Below are 24,093 nucleotides of genomic sequence, written 5' to 3'. Positions count from 1 at the left end.
CCAATCAGGTAGGTAGAATGCACCATTAAAGAATCCAGCATAAGCATGCTCATTGTGGCACGGGGCCAACTTCCCCCTAATGTACCTTGATTTGAAAAGGAAAGCCTGAAAATGAATCTATTGCTTTCATTATTAATGAAATGGCTGGTACTGTAGATCCATCCATTTGACAGGCCATTTCCCCCAGAGGTTGAGTTTTCTAAAGGAAGTTCCACTTCAATATGTCCCATACTTCAGCGATAGACCATCTGCTTCGCGTGCAGAATGCCCCATGTTCAATTCCTGTCTTCAGGGAGGGCTGGGAATGTTCGATGTCCGAAACTCTGGAGAGCAGCTTTCGGTCGGTGTAAACAATATTGAGCAAGATGGACCAGTGGCCTGACTCCGCAAAAAGCAGCTTCCTCTGTTTCTTCCTGAGTTCTCAAGATTGTGGCAGTTGGAGATGGGGTGAATCGTGAGTCGTTGAAGATGTAGGAACCCCTTCCTGATCATTGGTTTGTGTATTGCTGAGAAGGAGTATTGTACACTGAATTTAACTTACATCATATTGCAAAATAATCATATATTTTAAGCATATTTTAAATTATTTCCTTGCGAAAGTTCAGGCTCACAACTACATCATTCCCAGAGGATATAAATTCTGCTTTTCAGTAGTAGTGTAACTTATCAGAGGGAGAAGCTGAAGACTGAGATGAATAGGCAGAACAGGCACAGGATGTGCTCGGGTATACTGTATTTTGTTCCACTCACTGCCATTCTGTCTAGGGGCGCTAGATCTATATAATGGAGACACTAGAGGTGTACAATTTTCCAAAATGTTGAAGCCACAGACAAATTCGCTGTCTTGTATTGCTTATACTGATGCAATAATCAGTTTAATACTTATTAGGATAGTGTATAGTAGTGCTTTCACAAAAGAAGAATTCTCTGTTACTGAGATACATATTCTTAGTTATACGTTTCTTTTGATTTGGTTTTATTTAACACCCCTCATTATCTTTCTTGCATATTTAACAATATGCCTTTTGAATTGTGTGATAGTGTTAATCCAGAAAAGTAATAAAGGCATGATAAAACCACCATAATTTGTCTGATATTTCAATGGAGGCAGAGGAATGAGAATTGAGTTTAGATGTGGAAGAAATAGATTTAAATCCCAGATTTAAGTCATGCAGGCTGTTGGTACATGACTTGACCACAAATTAATCGTGGATTTCTGAGGAGAGTACCGTTTTCGTACACATTTCCAAACATGTTCACACATTACATTTTTAGGCCTGAATTATGGCTGTAAAATCTCAGCTATTCACGTCACAACAGAATGTGTGAACCAGTCTTATTTGGTGGTTGGTAGAATGCTTCTAGTACAATCCATTGGAATGTTTCATATGCAAGCCCCACTGAAATGACAATACATAACTTTCCCCCCTCTCCTTCAATATAGCAACCTCTGAGAAGATGATTCTGAAACATTCTTCTCATGTTTTTGTTTATGTTAGTAGGAAGCACATAGAGATCCAGAATTGGCTTCCACAGTCACCTATGGACACACTGTTAAGACCATATCCATGGAAGACAATCTTACTCGGCTATGAGTGATTCCAAAAGAAGATGACGTATAGATAAAAATATAAATTCAATCACATTTAATCAAAACTTGCTCCCTATCGGATATGAAGGAGCACAAATTTTGGCTGGCCATCTAACTGTTAAAATCTTCCCCAAAATCAATGTTTGAAATAATAATAATAATAATAATAATAATAATAATAATAATAATAAATATATTATTTATACCCCACCCATCAGGCTGGGTTTCCCCAGCCACTCTAATGTCACCAGGTAATATACATTTTGCTTCTTAGCTAAAATATCTTAAAACCAAAAACAGTGTTTAAAAACAGTTGGGGAAAGCAGACTTGACAATAGAGTTGTTGACAAAATCCAGATTAAACTCACCATGTTTTTTCTGTGTGGTGTTTGGTTTGGTTTGGAGGTACTGTTACAAATTCATTCTGACACATTCATTGAAACAAGTGGATATTTTGTTCTGGAAGAATCTATACCCTGAGCCTTTTAAAGATGCGAACGATCAAAAATAGGATTTGCTCTAAATTATTTGCTGATCCTGGTTAGAGGAGTCAAGAAAAGCCTGTCCTTATCATAGCAGGTGCATTGCAGCAGAGGCACCGCATGAGCCAGGACTCTCTCATTCAGGCTCGGTTACTGTCGGTCAATGCACGATAGTAACCTCGGATTGTGATGCTCGAGCAGCGAGGAAGCAGATGTTGGATTGGCTGCACTGTGGCTGTTGCTAAGATGAGAAAGCAAAAGAATGGGGAATATTAAGGACCAAAATCATTGCTGGGGGAAAGATGCATAGTTCTATTCTGTAAAAAGCATGTGAATTACGTAATCCACAAGTCACCTTGGAGCCTGCGTTTTCAAACACAGCAGAAGTATTCATGTCGTATACCCACATTTTGAAAAGGGAAATAAGCAGCTAGTCTGAACTAGCTGCAGGAAGTAGAAACCCAGCACAGTGACACAATTTTAAAGCCACTCTTTCTGAATGGTACTTGATTAGTTTAATTGTTTTTTCCTTCTTATTGTTCCAGCAAAAACAACATAGATGCACCTTGTCTATGAAAATTATTTTTCTTTGGTAAAAGGGGCACATGGTATTTTTAGCATCTGACCTGTAAAAACTGTGAGTGAGTGACTTAATTGGACATCATATTCTATCAGGGAGAGATGGAAGGAGGGCTATATATTTCACAGGTGCATTTCAGGTATGTGCAGAAAGACACATTGTACGACATGGGTTTGTGAGTTTGAACCCTACATTGGACAAAAGATTCCTGCATTGCATGGGGTTGGACTAGATGACCCTTCAACTTCACAATTCTGTTATTCTATTCTATTTTATTATTCTATAGTTGTCTCAAAGTATGAGGACCTCCTTCATCTAGCCCTACTCATGAAGATAAGACTTTACATAGGTCCTGAGCAAACTTTTTCAGCAGGGGGCCGGTCCACTGTCCCTCAGACCTTGTGGGGGGCCGAACTATTTTTTTGGGGAAAGGAATGAATCCCTATGCCACACAAATAACTCAGAGATGCATTTTAAATAAAAGGACACATTCTACTCATGTAAAAACATGCTGATTCTCGGACCATCCGGGGGCCGGATTTAGAGGCGATTGGACTGGATCCGTCCCCCAGGCCTTACTTTGCCTACCCATGATCTTGAGTTTCCACTGATATTTAAGGAGGGGTAGGACTGCAGAGTCTCCCACAACAACCCTCATCTGCTCTCTTCCGAGTACAGCATCTATCCTGCCTAGCCTCTTGTTCCTTGCCTTAGCTACCCTATGGGCAGCTCTTCTGCTATTTTACTCATTGACTAATTGTGGCCTAGACTCTGGCTCTAGCCCTCCTGAATGAACTGCATCCCACTTCTCCTTTCCAAGCATGTTAGCACAGGGACTGATGGGGCTGGAGTTGATAGGAATGAGGTGGCGGGGAAGGACTTCGCCTCCACCACGGTAGGTTTCTTAAGGACATAGATTGCATTGCCCTGGAGTGAATGAAAGCTACTCTGTGATGATGAAGAAAGTAAAGAAAGAGGCCTGCTTCTTAGGTACACAGCAGGTTTTACTGTTCCCCACTGGTCTTGCAAACTGGCAAGAATTGAATGGATGTGTGTGCCTTGTGAAGGTAGTAAAAGTGTGTAGGAATGTAAACATGGAGGGAATAGCATCTGTCCCCCCCCCACTCCCAGCCTCCCTGTTTTTTGAAGTCCCACCTACAATGGGATCTACATGCATATCTGACTGTGTGCACAGTCTCTGAACAGATCCTCTAAACCAGGCATAGGCAAACCCGGCCCTCCAGATGTTTTGGGACTACAACTCCCATCATCCCCGACCACTGGTCCTGTTAGCTAGGAATGATGGAAGTTGTAGTCCCAAATTATCTGGAGGGCCGGGTTTGCCTATGCCTGCTCTAAACCCTACAAAAGGTACAACTTTAGTTGTATTTTCTCATAACCATTAGTTTGTTCCAAAATAAAAGGAATGACCGTTCCCCACATAAAAGGGAAGGTGCATTTTGCGCAGTCGCGTGCAGCCTCCTGGGATCCCTGAGGCAGCCCTGGAAGTTCAGAGGCTGGCGCTGCCTTCCCAGGCTGGATACTGGTGGACTCCGCCCACACAGTTACCTGTCCAATCCAGCTCGGGGAGCCATTGCCGGGGGGATTGGCCAGGCAGGAGGAGGTAACCTTACCGTGCACACGGCTGAAGCAGAGTCATTGCCAGGAAGCAGTCGACGGCTCCAGACAAACTATACTATATACAGCCAACAAAGCGGGGTACAGGACAGGACTTCAGCCTGTCAACTAACAAAATAATCATCAAATAACGCTCCCCTCAAACAATGTCAGACTGAATGGTCCCTCATTTGTCAATTGTAGTTTGTATGGGAAATGTGCTTCTGATTTATTTTATGCAGCAAATGTAAGAATAGTTACTTTACCTGTCACATATTTGCCAGAATTTGAAAGTAATAACACATTTTAATTCCATTAAGAATTTCAGGCAAAAATCTTCATTATAGTGAAGTATATTTTTGGCAGTACAATAAATAATTATAGTCTACTTGACCACATTTCCACAAAACAACTCTCTCAATAATCAGGTGTTGTTGTTTGTAAGAGGAGGACTGCAAATTCCTTCTTTAAAGAAACACACATCTGTGCTGGCACTTGAATCCAACCTTGGATGCTTGTGTTGTACGAATTAGCTGCAGAGTATAAACAGACTGCAAACAACAATGCCCCTCGGGTGTGGGGTGAAATACATTTTTATACTACAGCTCACAACCACTGTTGTTCATTCCCGATACATTCAACTGGGGAGTTAACCTCATTTATTTCATAAATGCAGAGGAAGAAACAATTATTTTCTGTACTTCAGAAAATTATGCATCATTTCCACCTCCAGCTAATTCTTCCCTTTCTCTTCACTCAGTTATGGGAGTATAACTTAGGAACATTCAGGATTGCCCCACTCCAGAATCCAAGGAACCATTCTTTTATATTTCATAGCATTTAATTCCCCCCCCCAAAGTCCTGAATTGCTAAAATCACGGCAATAAAATTGTTGCCATTTTTGTTATAATAAAAGAGCTTCTAGTGGCAAGGACAGCAATTACTTTGTACTCAAGTTGTTGTATTTGAAAACAGCAATTGGAGGAAGAAAGTGGCAGTTTAACACCTTTTGGAGCATTAGTCTTTCAGCTAGATACCAGAGGAAGCAATTGAGAAAAGTTCAAGACTGAGAGACTATTACAAAATCAGAACAAACAGCATCTATTGTGGTGTGTCATTACATAACTGAATGTTTATCCCTGTACACAGGTCCTATCGAAAAGCATCCACAGCAAGTATGGTGATTTTTAAGTCCAGGGCATGAAAGAAGCAGATATATTTCTACTTGTGGTAAAATATAAAACACAGGGTTTGCATGATGAGGGCAACAGCTATGACTTTCAGATCTTCAGTATCCATTTGTGTGGGTGCTTGATGTTTGTAGGAGAAATGAATAGTGCCTAGGGAAGTCACGGCAGGTAAAGGCCAGTCAGGGTACACAAAGTCAATTCACTGTAGACGAGGCCAGATCAAGCAGGTAAAATCTAAGCAGAAGCTCTCTTCCATAGAAAACAGATAAAAACAGGACCTTGGATAGCTCCAAATGAGCCATGCTGAGTGAAGCACAAGGAAGTGGGATATAGATGTTGTTCTAGCAGCAAGATAACGTCAGCTGAAGGCTTTTATAGGTTGACACCCCTGGCAGTGTCACTGGCTTTGGCTTACTGGAGGAGCTGTTAAGGGTCCTCACCTTGTTTTACAGTCTTTGACTTGTGCTAGGTTGAGGAAGCAGAGGTTTTGAAAGGAGACACCCTCTGGGTCCAAGAGTAATGGCTGGACTCTGTTCTCCAACCAGAAGTGCCCTGAATAAGCTAACAAAGTTTCTCCCCACCAGAGACTGTGTTTTCTTCTCATCAGAGGCTTCTACTGTACAGTACAAGGTCCAAGAGTCAGGGTCATTAAAGGTTGCATCTAGTTCTTTCAGATCTTCAGGCTCACAGGGGAGACCAGAGCAGGTAGGCTCTGTCTCTCTGGAGGAGCTGATTGGCTGGTTAAAGGGCCCTCACTTTGTTTCGTAGCCTTTGCTTTCTGCACGGCTGGGGGACTAATCCTTGAGTTAGTGGCAGAGCCATGCCCTCTGGCTGGGGGAACTCTGAATAAGGTAATCATGGTTCTTCTCCTAAGGACGTAGCCTGAACCTCATCAGCAGCCTATGGAGTACACTGCAAGGTGCCTGGATTGTAATCCAAGACAGGTTGGGACTTTGCCTTTGATTATTTGGGCATCATTGTCTCGGGATAAGTTCATATACAGGACAAAACCATATATGAGTTCAGAGGGGTCTAGAACACTGAAGGTTTAGCCAACTGCCTCCCATGTTGCTGCAACCAGATGGATGATGTTTCTTTCAGCTAGGAGACTGGAGTTCTGTTTGCTTCCCGGGGAAGAAAAGTAGAGCTTTTCTTGTTATCAACCCACTGGGCTTGAGTGAAATGGACTGAAACAGTGTATTTATGGGAACTCTCAGAAGGAACCTCTTCTTGACAGAGCTCCAAAAAGTATCTACAGAGTTGCATAAAAAAAACCTCAAGTCTGCCTTGCTTATCCAAAGAAAGTCATTAGTGTTTTCTATCTTTGCGACCATGTACAAATACACCACATGGAGATCATTTGGTGCAATTAATTTCAGGGTCTATCATGCAAACTAGGAAGCTGCTTTACAAATGAGAATCAAGTAACATAATCTACCAGGACAGGACAGGCTGATTTGGAGGTGAGCCAGAAATGAATCATCTCTCAGTTTTAACCTAAGCTAACCTGACCTGGATTTAGACCTACCCCGTGAGGCAGAATTTCAGTAGTCAATGTGCTCTGGGTAGAAAATGTATGAATATTGCGATTATATACTTTTAGTTGTGGATATTTTTATTGTGTAATTCAATATCTTGCTTATGTGTGGAGTTTTTGTTGCTGTTTTGTACTGGAAGTATGAAAGAACACCTGTTTCTGGAAATTATTCAGTTCTTTGTTGCCATTCAGTTAGCCCTTGTAATAACTTGAAAAGAAAGGCGCATGGAGAGTGCAAAGGGGATGCTGAAAGTCCTCTCTGAAAAGGATGGGAATTTGGAAAAAGCAGTGCATTTTAATAATGGCCCTTAGCCACAGTTTGATGTGTTTGGACAAAATTAATTTCTTGGATACAATTTGTCATGGACAAGATATTCATCTTAACTTGACAGACCCTTCAGAAGTTAATTGGCAACATGTATGGGTAAAAATTCAACAGATCAAGTTATGAAGATGCCAACCATTCACAAAATAGTGAAGACCAGCTTAAATAAGCAAAGTGAATGCTTTGGGATAACATTTTGCTTATGTTTGTTCAGATAAAATAGCATATTTGCAGTTCTAACAGGGAGAATTTTAAGTGAATTCAAAAGTTAAAAGGCAAAGATTTTTGTGACATTATAAACTATTGTGTAATATGCTGGGAAATAAAACTGATTATGTGGAAAGAATGACAATATGATGGAGGTCTAGGTCACTATGGTGGTAAAATAGCCACCCAGACTTTTTAAAATGCCATCTAAATAGTTTTGTGATCCTCCTGGTTTGTTTGTTCTTCAGCTGTTCCTACTGTTAGCAAGAGAATTTTTTTCCTGATACGCAGCAGGGAGGTAGCTTAGCAGCAATGTGTGATGGGCAGCAGCGATAGCTTTGTCTTCCTGGAACCTGATCACATGTCTGAAACAGCGGATGTGAAAACTTCCCTCTTGAGATAAACTTAGTCATGTACTGTATTAGTTACCATGGGTTAAAGCTGTAATGCTATTATTGTTTACTAAATTTCTATATCACCCTTCATCCAAAGATCACAGGGCAATTTACAATATAAAATACATACCATAATAACAAACAAAAACAACACATGCACACACAAAGTTTAAAATGACATTGTTATTGTTGTTTAGTTGTTTAGTTGTGTCCGACTCTTCGTGACCCCATGGACCATAGCATGCCAGGCACTCCTGTCTTCCACTGCCTCCTGCAGTTTGGTCAAATATTTGGTCAAACTGCAGTTTTGGTCAAAATGCCATAGATTGTTTAATTAGCCAAAGGCCTGGGAGAAGAGGAATATTTTTGCCTGGCGCCTAAAGATATGTAACAAAGGCGCCAGATGAGCCTTCCTGGGGAGTGCATTCCACTTTAGACAGGTACTATATTCTCAAAATTACAGTGGTACCTCAGAAATTGAATGGAATCTGTTCTGAAAGTCTGTTCGACTTCCAAAATATTAAGAAACCAAGGCGCAGCTTCTGATTGGCTGCAGGAAGCTCCTGCAGCCAACCAGAAGTTGTGGAAGCTGTGTTGGATGTTCGGTTCCAAAGAACGTTTGCAAACCAGAACACTCACTTCCGGATTTACTTAATATTACTTTATCTACTTTATCAGCTGATATTAATCCAACATACTGAATGTAGGTTGTCTAGGATTTGAAAACAGATGAAAATTCAGTATTATCATGGTTGCTCAGTTTTTCAGTTTCCGAACTGCAAGAACAGTAAAAACCATCCTTCTAAAATCCACTTAATGCAATGCATTTTCTTTCTGCTAGCACTGATGTGTTCACTGTGTAGTGGGTTTCTGTTTAATGCTTCTACACATTTCAGAAGAAATAATGATGGCTAATTAGAATAGTTCAGGGATATTTTAGCAGGTTCTGTGTTTAGTGTGTTGGCAGTGAAAATAATTTCATTTCTGAGACTTCATTAATGCAAATAATCCAGAGGAGAGCTAAAAAAAACACTGTTGTCAATGCTCTAGGCATAAACCAAAAATCTGGAAGAGATCCATAGCTTGTTTCCACATTCATAGGAGGATTCATATTATTATTATTTTAGCATTCAGGAATACAGATGCTACTGTTACACTAAATTTTAGAGAAATTGTGCAAATTTGCCAGTTTCACCAGGCCTCTAGAATTTTTTTGTGTCTCTAGGCTACGGATGAGTGAAAATTTCAGTGTTGGTTTCTCTCAGTTTTCCCAATCAGTTCTTCACATTTCGATATGAGTTTGCAGTTTTCTTTTAAAATCCTCATGAAAACTACTCAGCGTTTTAGTCTGCATATACACATTGTTGTATGCAGTTTAGCCTAGTATACATATTTTTGCAAAGCAATGCATTTTTGGATGCTATTTTCCCTGATCCATGCGTTTTTATGACATAGAATTACTTGGCTGTGGAGTTGTGTTGCGAAATTTGGAGAAATGTGAATTTTGTGCTTTGCTTTGTGCATTGTCTCAGAAACTGCAAACTGAATCGAAGTTATTCCACATCCCTACTCGAGGCCATTAGAAATGTTTTAGTAGTGTTGTTACTAGTTTTAAACAAAATTGTGTTGATGAAGATGGCTGGCTGGCTGGCTGGCTGGGGCTTCCATTGCCTCTGCTCCTCCCTGTAGCCCCATCCTCCCAGATGTTCTCCAGCAGGTTCCCCAAACCCTCCACAACTGATTTGTGGGCACACAGGGAGCTGCAGAGAATGAGAGTGGAATGGGAAACCCCAATTAATTCATGGAAATCTATCCTGTTGGCAGGTTAGCGCCACTGGATGTCAGCCTGTTTTTATAATTGTGATTTTTTTTAAATAATTAACTGTGATTGGTGTGCGCCTTGTTATGAACCCTTGAATATTTGGGCTTTAGCTCATAATAGAATCACAAAATGTAACCAGTGGCAGCTTGATTGGCATAGGCATATCTTTCTCCAGCCCCAGTATGTGTTCTATTGTTGTGAGTCATCCTTATGACCACAGGTACCTGCCTTGTCTCTATGTGTTAAGAGAGAGAGAGAGATCCTTCTAGGAAAGACTTCCATTCAAAAGCAAATGCAAGATCTTTTTTTCTAACAATAATAATCTGCCAAATGTTTACATAAGGCTTGAGTTGCTTGAAAAGAAGCTATTCTGTAAATTCACAGAAAAGATTAAAAAAGTGAATCATGTAGACTTCACCTCATCACTTTCCCCCTCATTTGGAGGCAAACAAACACACAGATAAATATACAGAGCAAGACACATTCTGACTCTTAATCCATCAGACCTGTAGGCCTGAAGCTTGCCATGTGGAATACATGCTTGAATCACTTGCATGAAGCTGCCTGGTGGGAGCAGGGTTATTATCGTTCATTGACCCATTTAAGAGGCTCGCTCTCTCTGCTCTAGGATGCAGGCATGTGGCTGTATCTACTTATATCTAGCTTTATGTTGCTTCTCACACAATGCCCACACCTGCTTTTAAGAACCAGATGCTGGCAAAGTTGTCTTATTGAAAAATTCATTTTCACAATCTTTTAAGACAACATTTAATGAAAATTATATCTGTGAGGAGAATTTTTATTTTTTTCAAGCATGAAAGCTGCCATCCTCTCTAATAATTTTAAGAATAAGTTCAGTGTTATAGCCTTTTCTACATCAAGCTTTCTTCTCCAACCACACAAGTCCAAGCCTACCAACTGATTGTTTTTCTTCTGTAATGTTGGCATTAAGGAAGCAAACTTTGGCAGTAGCGTATAGGAAACAAAGGATTGGTAGTATCAGAATCTATTTACACTTTACAAAGAAATGCATTGTGCTGAAATACAGGCAACTTGCACTTTTTGTTTCCCACTTTAGGGGCGAGGTGCGAAGTGGAGACTTGTGGATCTTAGTGTGGGAGTTTGCCTATCATAGTTACTCACAACCAAGATCCCAAACCATTTTTTGAACCTCATCTACAAGCAGACTTTGGTTTGAGAAAGCCACAGTTTGCACTATTTGGACACCAATTGGAAACAGACATTACTCTTCACGTGTGGCGGAGTGGGAAGGGGAAACGTACGAGCTCAACATTAACTCATTCATTATCTTCCAAATCAGGGTTTGGAGTGTTGTCTGATTGTGGCTGTTGTGTCAAGAGCATGTTGGTGACTTTTGGAAGGTTCCAGTTTGCTGTAGTTTGGTTTCTTTTCATTCCAATTGGTGAAGTTGTTGATAGTAGACTTTAGCTCCAAGTCAGAGGAGCTGGCCTGTGAGGAGACAGAGGTGAAAGGAGATGGTCTCTGCTATCTCACAAAGAGGAATACCTGCACTGGGATAGATGGAGGTAGTAAAAAAGGTTAATGTACCGTTTAGCTCACTGTTCCCCAACCTTGGGTCTCCAGCTGTTTTTGGACTACAACTCCCATTATACTTAGCGAGCAAGACCAGTGGTCAGGGATGATGGGAACTGTAGTCCAAAAACAGCTACAGACCAAAGGTTGGGAAACACTGGTTTAGCTGCAAATCCCCTAAGAGAGGAGTCAACAACCTTTTTGGACCTGGGGGTACATTTCAAATTTTGAAAGTGTGCTGAGGGCTCCAGTTACAAAATGACTACCATGGGGCATGGCATAACACAAAACAGCTGTTGGGGGGCATTGCATAATATAAAAATGAAGCCATTGCTGCTTTTCTACTCCTTGCCTCCATAGAATCATAGAGTTGGAAGAGACCACAAGGGCCATCCAGTCCAACCCCCTGCCAAGCAGGAAACACCATCAAAGCATTCTTGACATATGCCTGTCAAGCCTCTGCTTAAAGACCTCCAAAGAAGGAGACTCCACCACACTTCTTGGTAGCAAATTCCACTGCCAAACAGCTCTTATCAATCATAGCTCTGACTTCACTAATTGGCTGAAAACACTTACAGACAGGAGCAGCCAGGCTATTTCCTTTCATAGAAATTGCTTTGAAAGGTGCTTGAACTTTTTGCTTCATAACATTTTATTTTCTAGGAGGACTAGAGACTTAGTGTGCAGCACCTTCCTGAGGGCACCAACGAAGACCTTCCTAGGTGCCCTGGCACCCTCAGATGGTGGGTTGGTGACCCCTCCTTTCAATGGCTTAAGAAATAGTACCAATAAAGTTATGGCCTGCTAGCCCCAAATTATGTGGTATTTTCTCTTCCTTTTGGGCAGGGGGTCTTGGCTCAATCTGTGCTCTTATGATTTTGTTGATTTTTGATTACTTCAGTAAGATTACTGCTAAGAGAGAATTACTGTAAAGAGAAGTTTGAGGAACTTCACACTTCCTAAGGAAATCTAAGTTGACGTACATATGTACAACATGCTAATATAGCAGTGATGAATTTGTGGTAAATGACTTGTAGTTAGGCAGGAAGCATGAGGTCACACCATCTGCTAAATGGCCAGCCACAAATGCTATAGTGTTAGGGGCCCAACTGCCTAGTGGGTTGTCACATCTCATTAGTTTCTCTGAAGAAAAGCATTATCCAGTTATTAAATTTATACAATGCACAGGCTCCTTTTGGGGCTGGGGGAGAAAGTATGGCATGCACAGCTTTAGAAAGATCCATAAACCTTACTTTGTAAAGACTTCCTTCTGTTTATCAACACAATGCAGCCTGTCAGATCTAATGCCTAGCTGAAATTTAATCCATGGCTTTCAGAGAACAATGAAGTTAAACGGGTATATGAGAGTTTCTGGAATCTAAATTCTAGGTAAATTAACAATTTAACTCCCCCCCCCAGTTCATGCCATAGTTTCTTACCTGACTGATGCCTACTTTTAGACAATGGTTCATATAAGGGCCTCGTGCTGTTATGCCAGAGATTTAGTTAAGAGATCAGTGCTTATAATCTCTCTCTAACTTCTTGGGCCACAGTTTTACAATAATAGTTTATCCCTTTGGAAATCGTATTTACTTCCTACACTTTTTGAGGAAACTGTCTCACAAGGCCCACATTCTTTTTACATTTTGGGGCTCCATGGTGGTGTCTTGAGATAGGATTGTTTTGCATACACATCATTTGATTAGGTGTTTCATTAACTGGTGAAGGCATTTTTGTAGGGCAGCTTCACTAATAATATTGTGGAGGAAAGAAGGGCATCTCTTGGTGTCTCTTCTAGATCACAAATGGTGACTTGGTCAGCATAATTCCGTTCAGCTGCTGTTTGTTTTGTTTTTAGCAATGCAAGGTATTCATTCTGTGCAGGTCTTAGACTTCTGCCTGAAAATTCTACCCCAAAGGCACCAGTGTTTATAATCACAGGAAGCATGCAATGCCAATATAGAATTTATGGGTAAACAGATTCTAAATCAGATTAGCCTCGAAATGTTCTGCAGCAGAGAAAGGCTCTAGTTCTTTCTGTGTCTGAATATTTTAAATCCTCCATAAGGGATTATAAGGGGCACAGTGCTGGTATTACATAGATAACTAGTCTCTCCTTGGTTTACCTTCATAGGCAACAAGACCTTTCACCCATTTCCAGAAAAGAATAATGCATGCCATTGTGTTTTAGGGTCTTAGTAGCCTGAAATGCTCGTTAACAAAATCCAACTCTTTAATTCATTTTGTACACTTCCACTTTCAAGAAAAACAATACATGTAATTTTAAAAATGCTTTTACGCTTGGGTTAAATACTGTGGGGAAGCAGCAGTGTATACATTGCTTAATGTGGCTAGACCAGTTGTGCAATCCTGGGAAAATACAGTGACTTAATATGGTAATGCCAGTTGTGAAACACTGTGATGCAGGCAAGGGGAACCCGTGGCCTCCCAGAGGATGTTGCACTTCAATTCCCATCATCCCTAGCAAGCATAACCAGTGGCCCAGGGATGATGGAAGCTGTAGTTTTTATGTCTGTTTGTAGCTTCCTTTCTCCTGAACTGGGATTCAAGACAGCTTACAACATTTTAAAAAGTCACGGTCATGAAAGCAAACTAGTTAAACACAATAGTTAAAAAATAAAACACAATTAAAACTGGCACTGAGTTACTGATTGCCCTGATAGCAGCCCAGTGGTCAACATCATTGGCACCTAGTTTTCACTGCCGGGCTAAGACCTGAAAAAGAAGGTCTTAGCCTGGCAGTGGAGAGATAACAAGGAGGGAGCCTGTCAAACCTTTCTTGGGAGGGAATTTCACAATATGGGAGCCGCCACAGAAAAGGCTGTCTCTTGTATCACCACCAGCTGTGCCTCTGATGTTGATGGGACCGAGAAAAGATGCTCAGCTGAGGATCATAGCACCTGGACAGATTTGTAAAGGGAGATAAAGATCTTTCAGGTATCCTGTGCCCCAGCCACATACGGCTTTATAGGTGATAACCATCACTTTGAATTGTGACCAGAAACAGACCAGTGGCCAGTTGTTTTCACAAGGGAGTAACAGGCTCCCTGCAGCTAGCCCCAGTGAGCAGTCTGGCTGCAGCGTTCTGGGCCAGATGAAACTTCCAAACGTTTTTCAAAGGCAGTTGCACAGAGAGCATGTTGCAGTGGTCCAACAGAGAAGTAACTATGGCATGCATCACCATGGGCAGATCTGACATGTCAGTAGTTTAGCAACACCTGGAGCACAGGTTCCCGCATACCTACTGTACTGCCTGGATCCAAATTTCTATTCCCCCCCCCCCTGCAGTTAAGTCATTTCCATCAAGCTAGTGAACTTTCCTGAACAATTGCCATACGTTCTCACCCAGCACACATTATTCTTGTTCGGAGGTGGACGTCTCTGACAGCGTTCATTGTAAACCTTCTTTGACACTGGCAGCTTAAACGCAGCTTGCGAGATACACTTAAGGCTGTACCTTGACAAATAATTTATGATGAGCACTTTTCAGTATGCAGTTGGTATTTTTTGAAAGGCGTGGACAAGGAGTGACATTTTATCTTGTTTTCAACTCCTTTTCATACTGTGAAGATTCCTGGAAATCAGTGAGGCTTGTGTTTTCAAGACTGTTCAAGAGCCAAGTATATTGGAAGCCTCTTATATGTTTGTCAGAATGCCTGTATAAACACAAAGGATGGGGGTATAGCAGCTGGAGCAGTCTGCTAAAATCAATGCAGACATTACAAGCAAACCCTAGGCCTTTTCTTTCAAATCTGGCTTTTCAGTGACTGATGAAGATGAAAATGATTGACTTACTGAATGTCAAAGTTGCTTTCCCACATTCACTTCCTGCTGTTCTGTGACCATAGCAGAGTCCTGCTGGATGAGACCAAGGGCCCATCTAGTTCAGCATCCCGGCCTGGATCTAGACACATCAAAGAAGTGTTTCAGTCTAAAGCGTCGTACATTTAAACAGGGAAAACAGATAGGAAAAAAATGGGACTCCATGTCGCCATCTAGTGGCACAGTGTAATATCACACATACAACGCATATAAATCACTTTTTCTTTACCAGTCTAGCTGAGTCCCTGTTCTCACAGCAGCAACTTGATGCCATTGGGAAGCCCACAATCATCAGGACCAGGAGTGCAACCGCATTCTCCCACTCACATTTTCCAGCAACTGGAACCCAGAGGCAACCTACCTCTGATCCTGGAAGTTAACAAATAGCCATTGGTAGTATTCTCACCCATCAATTTGTCTAATCCCATTTTTAAAGTCATCTTTAAAATGGGATATCACTATATCCTGTTTGATATCTTAGTTTCACTGTTTTATTTATTTATCAATTCATAAAATTTATGTACCACTTGATTGTAAAAGCAAACAAAACTTAAGCGGTTTGCAAAAAAAAGAGACAAGACAATACATTTTATCAATAAGAAGAATTAGAAACAATGATTTGAGACTTTCAAAAAGTTGAAATAATAAACTAAAAAGAGGTTAAAGCTTGCATCAACTTTCTAAATATCTGGGTAAAGGTAAAGGGACCCCTGACCATTAGGTCCAGTCGCGGACGACTCTGGGGTTGTGGTGCTCATCTCGCTTTACTGGCTGAGGGAGCCGGCGTACAGCTTCCAGGTCATGTGGCCAGCATGACAAAGCCGCTTCTGATGAACCAGAGCAGCACATGGAAATGCAGTTTACCTTCCCACTGTAGCGGTACCTATTTATCTACTTGCACTTTGCCGTGCTTTCGAACTGCTAGGTTGACAGGAGCTGGGACCGAGCAACGGGAGCTCACCCCGTCGTGGGGATTTGAACCGCCGACCTTCTGATCAGCAAGCCCTAGGCTCTGTGGTTTAGACCACGGCGCCACCCGCATCCCATACTAGGGGAAAGTTGGTAGGTAATAAAATGGTGAAGAGCTTTTATTTGCAACAAATAAATCTTCACTGTTTATGTTCTCCTTGTAAGATTTTTCAAGAACATGGAAAAATACAGAGAAGTTCTCTCAGCAGAGCATATTTTTATTACATAATTGAATATCAAACCAAGCACTTAAATTGAGGCTACCTGACTAGGTCTAGCTTGTGTAGAGACTAGCGACAGCTTGAGTCTTAAATCAATCTTGGTGTGCAAGTACTTCAGATTCCAATCCACTAGAATGACTAGGAAGACATGGGGTGAATGTCTAAACATTGCACTACCTTCTTTTGCAGGTTTCAAGACCTTGTTGAAAGGAATTTCAGGAAAGTTCAGCAGTGGAGAACTTGTGGCCATTATGGGTCCTTCTGGAGCTGGAAAGTCAACGCTCATGAACATCTTGGCAGGATACAGGTAAGTGAGGGCATCAGTCAATTCCCAAATCATGTTGTTTAGATATAACTAATTTTAAGTGTGCAGCTAAACTTGTAATATGTGAGACGACAAACGTGTGCTTGTAAATGTACTGTATGCATAGAGTGCAGTTATGCCCATTGGAGAAGCAGGATTGGCTTTGTCATATTTACTCACTGTCACAAACTTGCATTTGCTGTCATATATAATACGTAGAAGAACCCTAGGTCTAATCCTTGTTCTTAAGCAAATCATTTCACCTTGTATTTATAAATCATATTTTATGTTATTTTTATTTTTAAAAGCTTAATACATAGCAGCAACACTGTTGCTCAAACCTGCTCCTGCAGATTTGGATTCCCTGGTTTAAAGTCTACACGTGTTTTGATAAGACAAATATTTTCACTCATGGTGCGGCATGATTGAGAGAACTCCAGAGATTTAGAAGTAAATACTATGCCACCTGCTCCGAGGGCTGATTTGCTCATTGTAGTCTTCTGAATGTAGGACTTGTCTGCAATCTCATGATTTCCAAAACAGCCTTGGAGCTCTCGGTGAGTCAGATGAGTGAGTGAGATCACTTCACACATTGTGTTAACATGCATCTGCAGAAGCAGAATTGACTTGCATATCTTTTAAAAAAAAATGTAAAGTACACTTAGGGATAGGAGACAAATTCAATTCAGTTCACCTTTAAAGGCAAACCTGCCTAATTCACACTTTAAGAACCAAAGCATAGCTATGCTTAAAAATGTACACTTGTCCTAATTTGGGAATGAAATTTTCTAGCCAAGCAATGTTTACAAAAATGAAGAGTGTGCATAAATGTTAATATGATAGTGAGAATACCATAACAATGCATTGTTTTAGGGGAAATTGCTTGCAAATTAAGTACATTAGTCAAATCTGCATACATAAGGCTAAATTTGCACCAAAATGCAGATGAACTTCCATGAGGATTTTTTTTTTAACGAAAATTGATCATTTTATTACAAATTCATAAAATATTATATGCATAAAAATGGCAGATTTGTGCAGAAAGGAATTCAAGACTGAAAAATGGGAAACAGAGAACTGTATTTGATAAGTAAGTCAGCCCCTAAGTGTGCCGGCCCTTAGCTTTGTCTGCCCCTAAAGGATGTGAAGGAAAGTGTCATGCTCTTTTTATTTTCTCGGCCAATTTCAGAGAGACTGGGATGAAAGGAGAGATCCTCATCAATGGACAACCCCGTGACCTGCGCTCTTTCCGCAAAGTGTCCTGTTACATAATGCAAGATGACATGCTACTTCCACATCTTACTGTCCAAGAAGCCATGATGGTAATTGAACTATATTCAACCTGAACGTCACCATCCTTTATAAGGCTTAACTGTGTGCTGTTACCCTGACAAACCTCTTTGCAGGCTTAAGTGCTGCAATGTGAAGCAGTCTGTAGACTTGACCCCTCTGCTCTTGCCTTGGAGCAGACAATGAGAAGTTTGGTTTGTAGCTCAAGGGAAGAAATCCCATTTTATTCATTATTTACGGAACTTCTAAACTGCCTTTCATCAAAATAATTCCCAGAGGCAGGCATTAAATAAGCAATCAATAAAACACAACTGAAATGATAAAACCTTCACCATCAAAAACTTTCCAGAGTGGTTAACAAACATTAAATAATTAAAGAAATACAATTAAGATGATAAAACCTAGGGGGGAAAACATCAATCAACATGTCTAAAAACCCTTATGAACAGTAAAACAATCAAAAACAGCGGGCTTTCATCAAACAAACAAACAAACAACCCTAGGACCAGTGCATTTTTCTGGGGGGGTATGCAGGGGTACGCAATACAACATTTTGTGAATCTTTGTACTTTTGTCTATTTACTGTATTTATTTTCCCTCATTTGAACTATAAAATGGAGATTTTCTTGAGTCAAAATGAGAGTACCCCTAAACATTTTTTGGGGGGGGGACTTGCCTAGGACATTGTGTATTGGTAGAATTTAACTGGATTTTCCAAAGACCTGGGTACCAGAAGCCCAGTAATGTGGTGACTGTCCATGCCTACAGGGGACCACTATTGTGGCCATGGGTGCAGGCTGATAATCAGAGCAACACTACAAAGGCGGCCTTCTCCTGCCACTACCATCCCCAACAGGGCAATGAGATGGGCCTCCCTTGCCTATCTCACTTCATGGAGAGGATTCAGATGAGAATTTGTGAGGAACAATAACTAGATATTCATATTTCTTTCTTCTTCTTTTTTAAAAGAGAGTCTCATTTACCAAATCTTTAAAGGGCTGATTCATCCTTTACTCTGCACCCCTGCTTTTCAAATCTGGGAGTCACCCATTTGCACACAGGAGTTAAAGCTGTAGTGTATGAAGCAAAAACACATTGATATCCTAATGTGTGTAGAAAGTGTGGCTCCATGTATAGAAGGGCCTGTCTTGCCAGTGGCAAGTCTTTAAAATATCCTTTCCAGCCTGCTGCATCTAACTAAGGCTTATCTTCCTGTGATTTCAATTTAATGATAGTCCAAGGTCTTTGGGAACAACCAAAATACACTTGCCTCTTCCTTCGTTTCCCTTTCAACAAGGCTGCTTGTTCCATAAACAAGCACTGGGCTAGGAGGCAAAGCCAGCCGCCTTTGGCCTAGTGCCAGAGAGGCTGATTTGAGCTGACGAATCTAAAAATGTCCGCTGTCCAGGCTTCTGTGAAATCCACTTCGCAGTTTTGTGCAGAGACCTGAAGAGTGTTCAGTTACAGGGTCAACTGCTCTGGGATGGCCTGGTCAAACCCAAGCTACTCCTTTTCCAGTGAGTAAATGCATTATTATACTGAGGACCTTTTGGGAAAATATTTATTTAAATGTTATTTAAACATATCTTCTAAGATCAAAAGATTCAGAGTAGGTTTTTTTAAAAAAAATTGCAGCTGCCCACAGGAAAATAATAAATACAACAAATCTGCTGCTATTGGCCACTGTTTTTGCTTTGTCAATACCTTCATGTCTCATTTGCTTTGTCAGAGGCAGTATGGTACTCCATTTGCTGGGAATCACAGGTGGGAAGAGTGGAGTTGTGTTCTGGTCCTGCTTGCAGGCTTCCCAGAAGGCATCTGGGTGGCCACACTGAGAACAGGATGCTAGACTAGATCCAGCAGGCGCTCAAGTCCAAGTGTCTTTGTGTGATTACCCATCATTTATTCAGAAAGCAATTCATTGACTCAAAGAGAGAGAGAGAGAGAGAGATCAGAACTCTGAATCTTCCTGGTGTTTCGAGAGACCAGGAAATTGCAGGGAGGGAGGCATAAAGAGGGGCTTCCCACTGAATAAAAATATGGACTTCCTCCTTATGTTTAAATACAATGGGGGCCTATGTAAGATGATTACATGAATAAAGCCTACCTTTCCATAGCAACTTGAGTCAAGCTGAACCAGTCTGAAGGGATGAGAGGTGTACATAGTGTTTTATCAATTTGTCCTCTCTCATCAAACTTATTTCCAATCTTCCCAAGTGTGCCATTCATGCAACTCTCTTCTTCCTAAGGTTTTTGCGATCATGAGAAACCATTTTAATACAGAGTCAGGGAGGAAAAGAGGTGGTAAGGGACTCAAGACAGAAGCATTGCTTGTGTGAAAGCATTCTAATCTCAAAGGCACCCTGTGTATAGGAGCTTCAATTATCTAAGAGAAGGCTCCGAATTAAGCCACATCTGCACTATGCATTTAAAGCAGTATCATGTCACTTTAAACAGTCATGGCATTCCCCCAAAGCATCCTGGGAACTGTGGTTAGTCAATCGTGTTGATAGTTGATGAAGTCCTCCGAGATGAGTGTCTAACAAGGATTATGTTTGGCCTAATATTTCAGGTATCTGCTCATCTGAAACTTCAGGAAAAAGATGAAGGCAGGAGGGAAATGGTATGTATAGTACTTTGCTCAATGAATAAATGTGAAACATACTGAATATTTTTAATGTAATTTCAAAAACTGAGATAAAAATTAGTTCCTCCTTGCTTGTGGGGGATGAAATATGTATGCAGCACTCTATAACAAAGGCATTTAGGGTATACTATAGGAATTTTGTGCTTTGGGGGGTGAGGGCAGATTGAAGACATGCTTATTAAAAAGAAGCCCCAGCTGTTTGCCTACCATTTATAGAACCAGCAGTTAATGATTAAGTTTCACTCAATGTAAGAATAAAAGACGAAAGAAAAGAATGTTCAGACAATTATCAGGATGCTTCATTTAACAACTGGATATCATGATCTTAGCTAGATTTGCAGCTCAGCTTTTGATCTTGTGTAGACAGCAGTATAAATAGTTGTTTGGGGTATGTGGTTAAAAAGAATTTTGTTGTTGTAGAGAGCGTTGCAAACAGTGAGTTAAAGAGATCACTGATGAACATGCCCAAATTGAGCAGGACTGAACTCCCCACACTTCAGCTAATGGGTGGGAGGGGTTCAATCCTGCTTGCTGCAGGGATTGGCTCATGCAGCTGATCCAGACACATCTCTACCTGCCCCACACCTGACAGCACATATGACATCAGGTGTACATGGTTTTTGAAAATTGCCCCAGTGGAGCAAACGGGGGGGGGGTCCTGATTTCGTTTGCAGGCTGGAGGCTCCCCACCCTGTTGAATGTGGACAACACTTGTGAAGACCCTTTGAAATACTGTGTTGTCCCTCATTTCAGGTAAAGGAGATCCTGACAGCTCTGGGTTTGCTGTCCTGTGCCACTACGAGGACTGGAAGTCTTTCAGGGGGGCAGAGAAAGCGTCTCGCTATTGCTTTGGAGCTGGTGAACAACCCGCCAGTTATGTTTTTTGATGAACCTACCAGGTAATTTGTATTCCAAAGTAAAGATGGCATCATCATCATCATTATTTAGTGCATGGCTTGCAGTACTGCATTGACCCATAGCCCACCCTCCAAGGGCCATGTGGTAAAGTGTGTGGGGCCAAGGCAGAAAACCAATACTTTAAAAAAATTAAATACTTGATTGCTAGAATGCATGTAAAGGTAAAGGGTAAAGGGACCCCTGACCATTAGGTCCAGTCGTGACCGACTCTGGGGTTGCGACGCTCATCTTGCGTTATTGGCCGAGGGAGCCGGCGTACAGCTTCCAGGTCATGTGGCCAGCATGACAAAGCCGCTTCTGACAAACTAGAGCAGCACACAGAAACGCCATTTACCTTCCCACTGTAGCGGTACCTATTTATCTACTTGCACTTTGATGTGCTTTCGAACTGCTAGGTTGGCAGGAGCTGGGACTGAGCAACGGGAGCTCACCCCATCACAGGGATTCGAACCGCCGACCTTCTGATCGGCAAGCCCTAGGCTCTGTGGTTTAACCTACAGCGCCACCCGTGTCCCAGAATGCATGTAGTAGATTATTATTCCCTATTATTCTTTCATCTTTTATCCAAAGCCAATCCCTTCACTTCATTAATCCCCACAACCCATTCTAGTTTTAGTTTATTTAAAACTGATTATCATTCAATCTAATTATTCCTTCTTCCATCCAAAGGTAGTTCCTTCACTTCCTTAATCTTCCCACCCCTGAACTCTTTCTGTTTTTATTTTATTTCATGTTTTGCTTTGTTTATATGGTTCCAGTTCTACTCCCTCCATTCCACCCCCAAACCCCTAACAATGAATTTTATGTGCTCACCAGTACCTTTTAAAGCAGAGGTTGGATGACTATCTGTCATGGATGCTTTAGTTGAGATTCCTGCATTGCAGGGGGTTTCAACCAGATCAGCCTTACAGTTCTATGGTTCAATATATGATGCTGACTTCACTAGTTCCGATTCTGCTGATTGCTGACAGTTGGTGCCATTGTTTCTCCTGCTGTGATGCCTTCAGCAGCAATCTCTGGCTGCCAATGAATCACAGGCAACTTCCAAGCAGCGCTGTTAATAGGGCACCCAGAAATTGCAATGCAGAACAAAAAATGCGGTGTCCCAGGGGTTGGGAAACCTGAGTTTATAAAACAGAAGGCCACAGTGGCAGCCAGAAGTGTACTGAGATGTGTAAGGTCCCAGATCCTTTGAAAACTAGAACGTATATTGTTGGCCAACAAGTGCAAGATACGAAAAGCTGAAAGTGAGGTGGAGAGAGAAGGGTGCTTTAGGGAACAGAAGTCATTCTAGCATAATGGAGCATGTTAAGAGCAATCTTGTAGCTGCCAAGCTAAAATGTGAAAAACCAGGGAGAGCCAATGGTGGTTTGGAAATATCCCCTCCTGCCCAAACCCTGTTGGGATTGTGGAGCTTCTATTCTTTTAATTCTAAGGGGCTATTATGAACATCAGCGAGTGAAAAAACAAGCCTGATAAACTCCTTTTCTTCTTAGCGGCCTGGACAGTGCATCCTGCTTTCAAGTCGTATCCTTGATGAAGGCTTTAGCCCAGGGTGGTCGGTCCATTATCTGCACTATACACCAGCCCAGTGCCAAACTCTTTGAGCAATTTGACCAGGTACTTATTTTGATTTCTTCTTTGCCACACACGCATGGATGTATAAAGAGTGCACTCACAGCTGCATCTTATTTCCTGGGCCACAATACTGTATCTGAGATCTCATTGCACTGATATACAGATAGAATAGCTTCCCAGTCTCACTTCATAGCCGAGAGTATGTATTTTTCCTCTCTCTCTCTCCTCCTTGCTGCATAAGCTTCATGTGAGGCTGATTCTGCACACCAAGCTCAGTAGTATCTATGCTGACTGGCAGTGCCATTCCAGACTCATTCAGAGAGGGGGCTTTCCAACCCCTATCTGGAGAAGTCAGGGATTGAAGCTGGATGGAAAGAAGATGCACTCCCACAGAACCATGGCTATTCTGTCCTGAGGTGGCCTTAAAGGCAGTTCCACTCCACATATACTCAGGAAACTTTGCTACCTCAGAAGATCCTCGGGGAGACTGCTTGTTTGAAAATGCCTGCATGTTGACACCCCCTTTTTATATGGAAACCTTTTGTGTCACAGAGAAGTCAATGGACTGATAGGTTGTTATTGAGGGATGGATCTTGATGGTTCCTGGGGATCAATTCACACAGGGAACCTAATGTACACCAGCCTGGAGGTGATTTTAATGATCACGGCAGCACATTTTTCCGTCATTCCAGTTGGAAAAAAATGGCTTCCAAGGAGCCACAGCTGGTATTGGGTGACACTTTAAAGTTCTCTGAGGGCCTCATTAAACATTATCTGCTGATGCATGCAAATAAACCATAGCTGCCAAGTCTCCCGTTTTCCCCGGGAAATCTCCGTTTTTCTAGCTGTTACTAGCTGAAAAAACGGATTTTTTTGTTTTTCCCCGGTTTATTCTGGCGTGGTGGCCATTTTGGAACTGGGCAGAGCATGCTCAGAAGTGACTTTTGATGCTGCTTTGTCCAGTTCCAAAATGGCTGCAGTGCGACTTCTGGCGCGGCGGCCATTTTGGAACTGGGCAAAGCA

General features: G+C 41.5%; 1 protein-coding gene across 2 annotated transcripts in view; it reads left to right on the top strand.

The window, feature by feature from the left end:
* ABCG1 (ATP binding cassette subfamily G member 1) overlaps positions 1-24,093 on the top strand; it is a 48,857-nt gene that overhangs the window by 9,332 nt on the left and 15,432 nt on the right. For both annotated transcript variants that reach the window (XM_035115537.2, XM_035115538.2), the window contains exons 3-7: positions 16,523-16,640; positions 17,827-17,959; positions 20,500-20,550; positions 21,328-21,473; positions 22,989-23,112. In XM_035115537.2, the coding sequence (XP_034971428.2) occupies positions 16,523-16,640; positions 17,827-17,959; positions 20,500-20,550; positions 21,328-21,473; positions 22,989-23,112 (572 nt within the window). The remainder of the gene's footprint in view (positions 1-16,522; positions 16,641-17,826; positions 17,960-20,499; positions 20,551-21,327; positions 21,474-22,988; positions 23,113-24,093) is intronic.

The sequence above is a fragment of the Zootoca vivipara genome, chromosome 4 (genome assembly GCF_963506605.1).
Source record: "Zootoca vivipara chromosome 4, rZooViv1.1, whole genome shotgun sequence".
In the NCBI taxonomy this organism is placed as follows: domain Eukaryota; kingdom Metazoa; phylum Chordata; class Lepidosauria; order Squamata; family Lacertidae; genus Zootoca; species Zootoca vivipara.
Note: the sequence above shows the minus strand (reverse complement) of the source record. Positions and strands in the feature narration are given on the sequence as shown.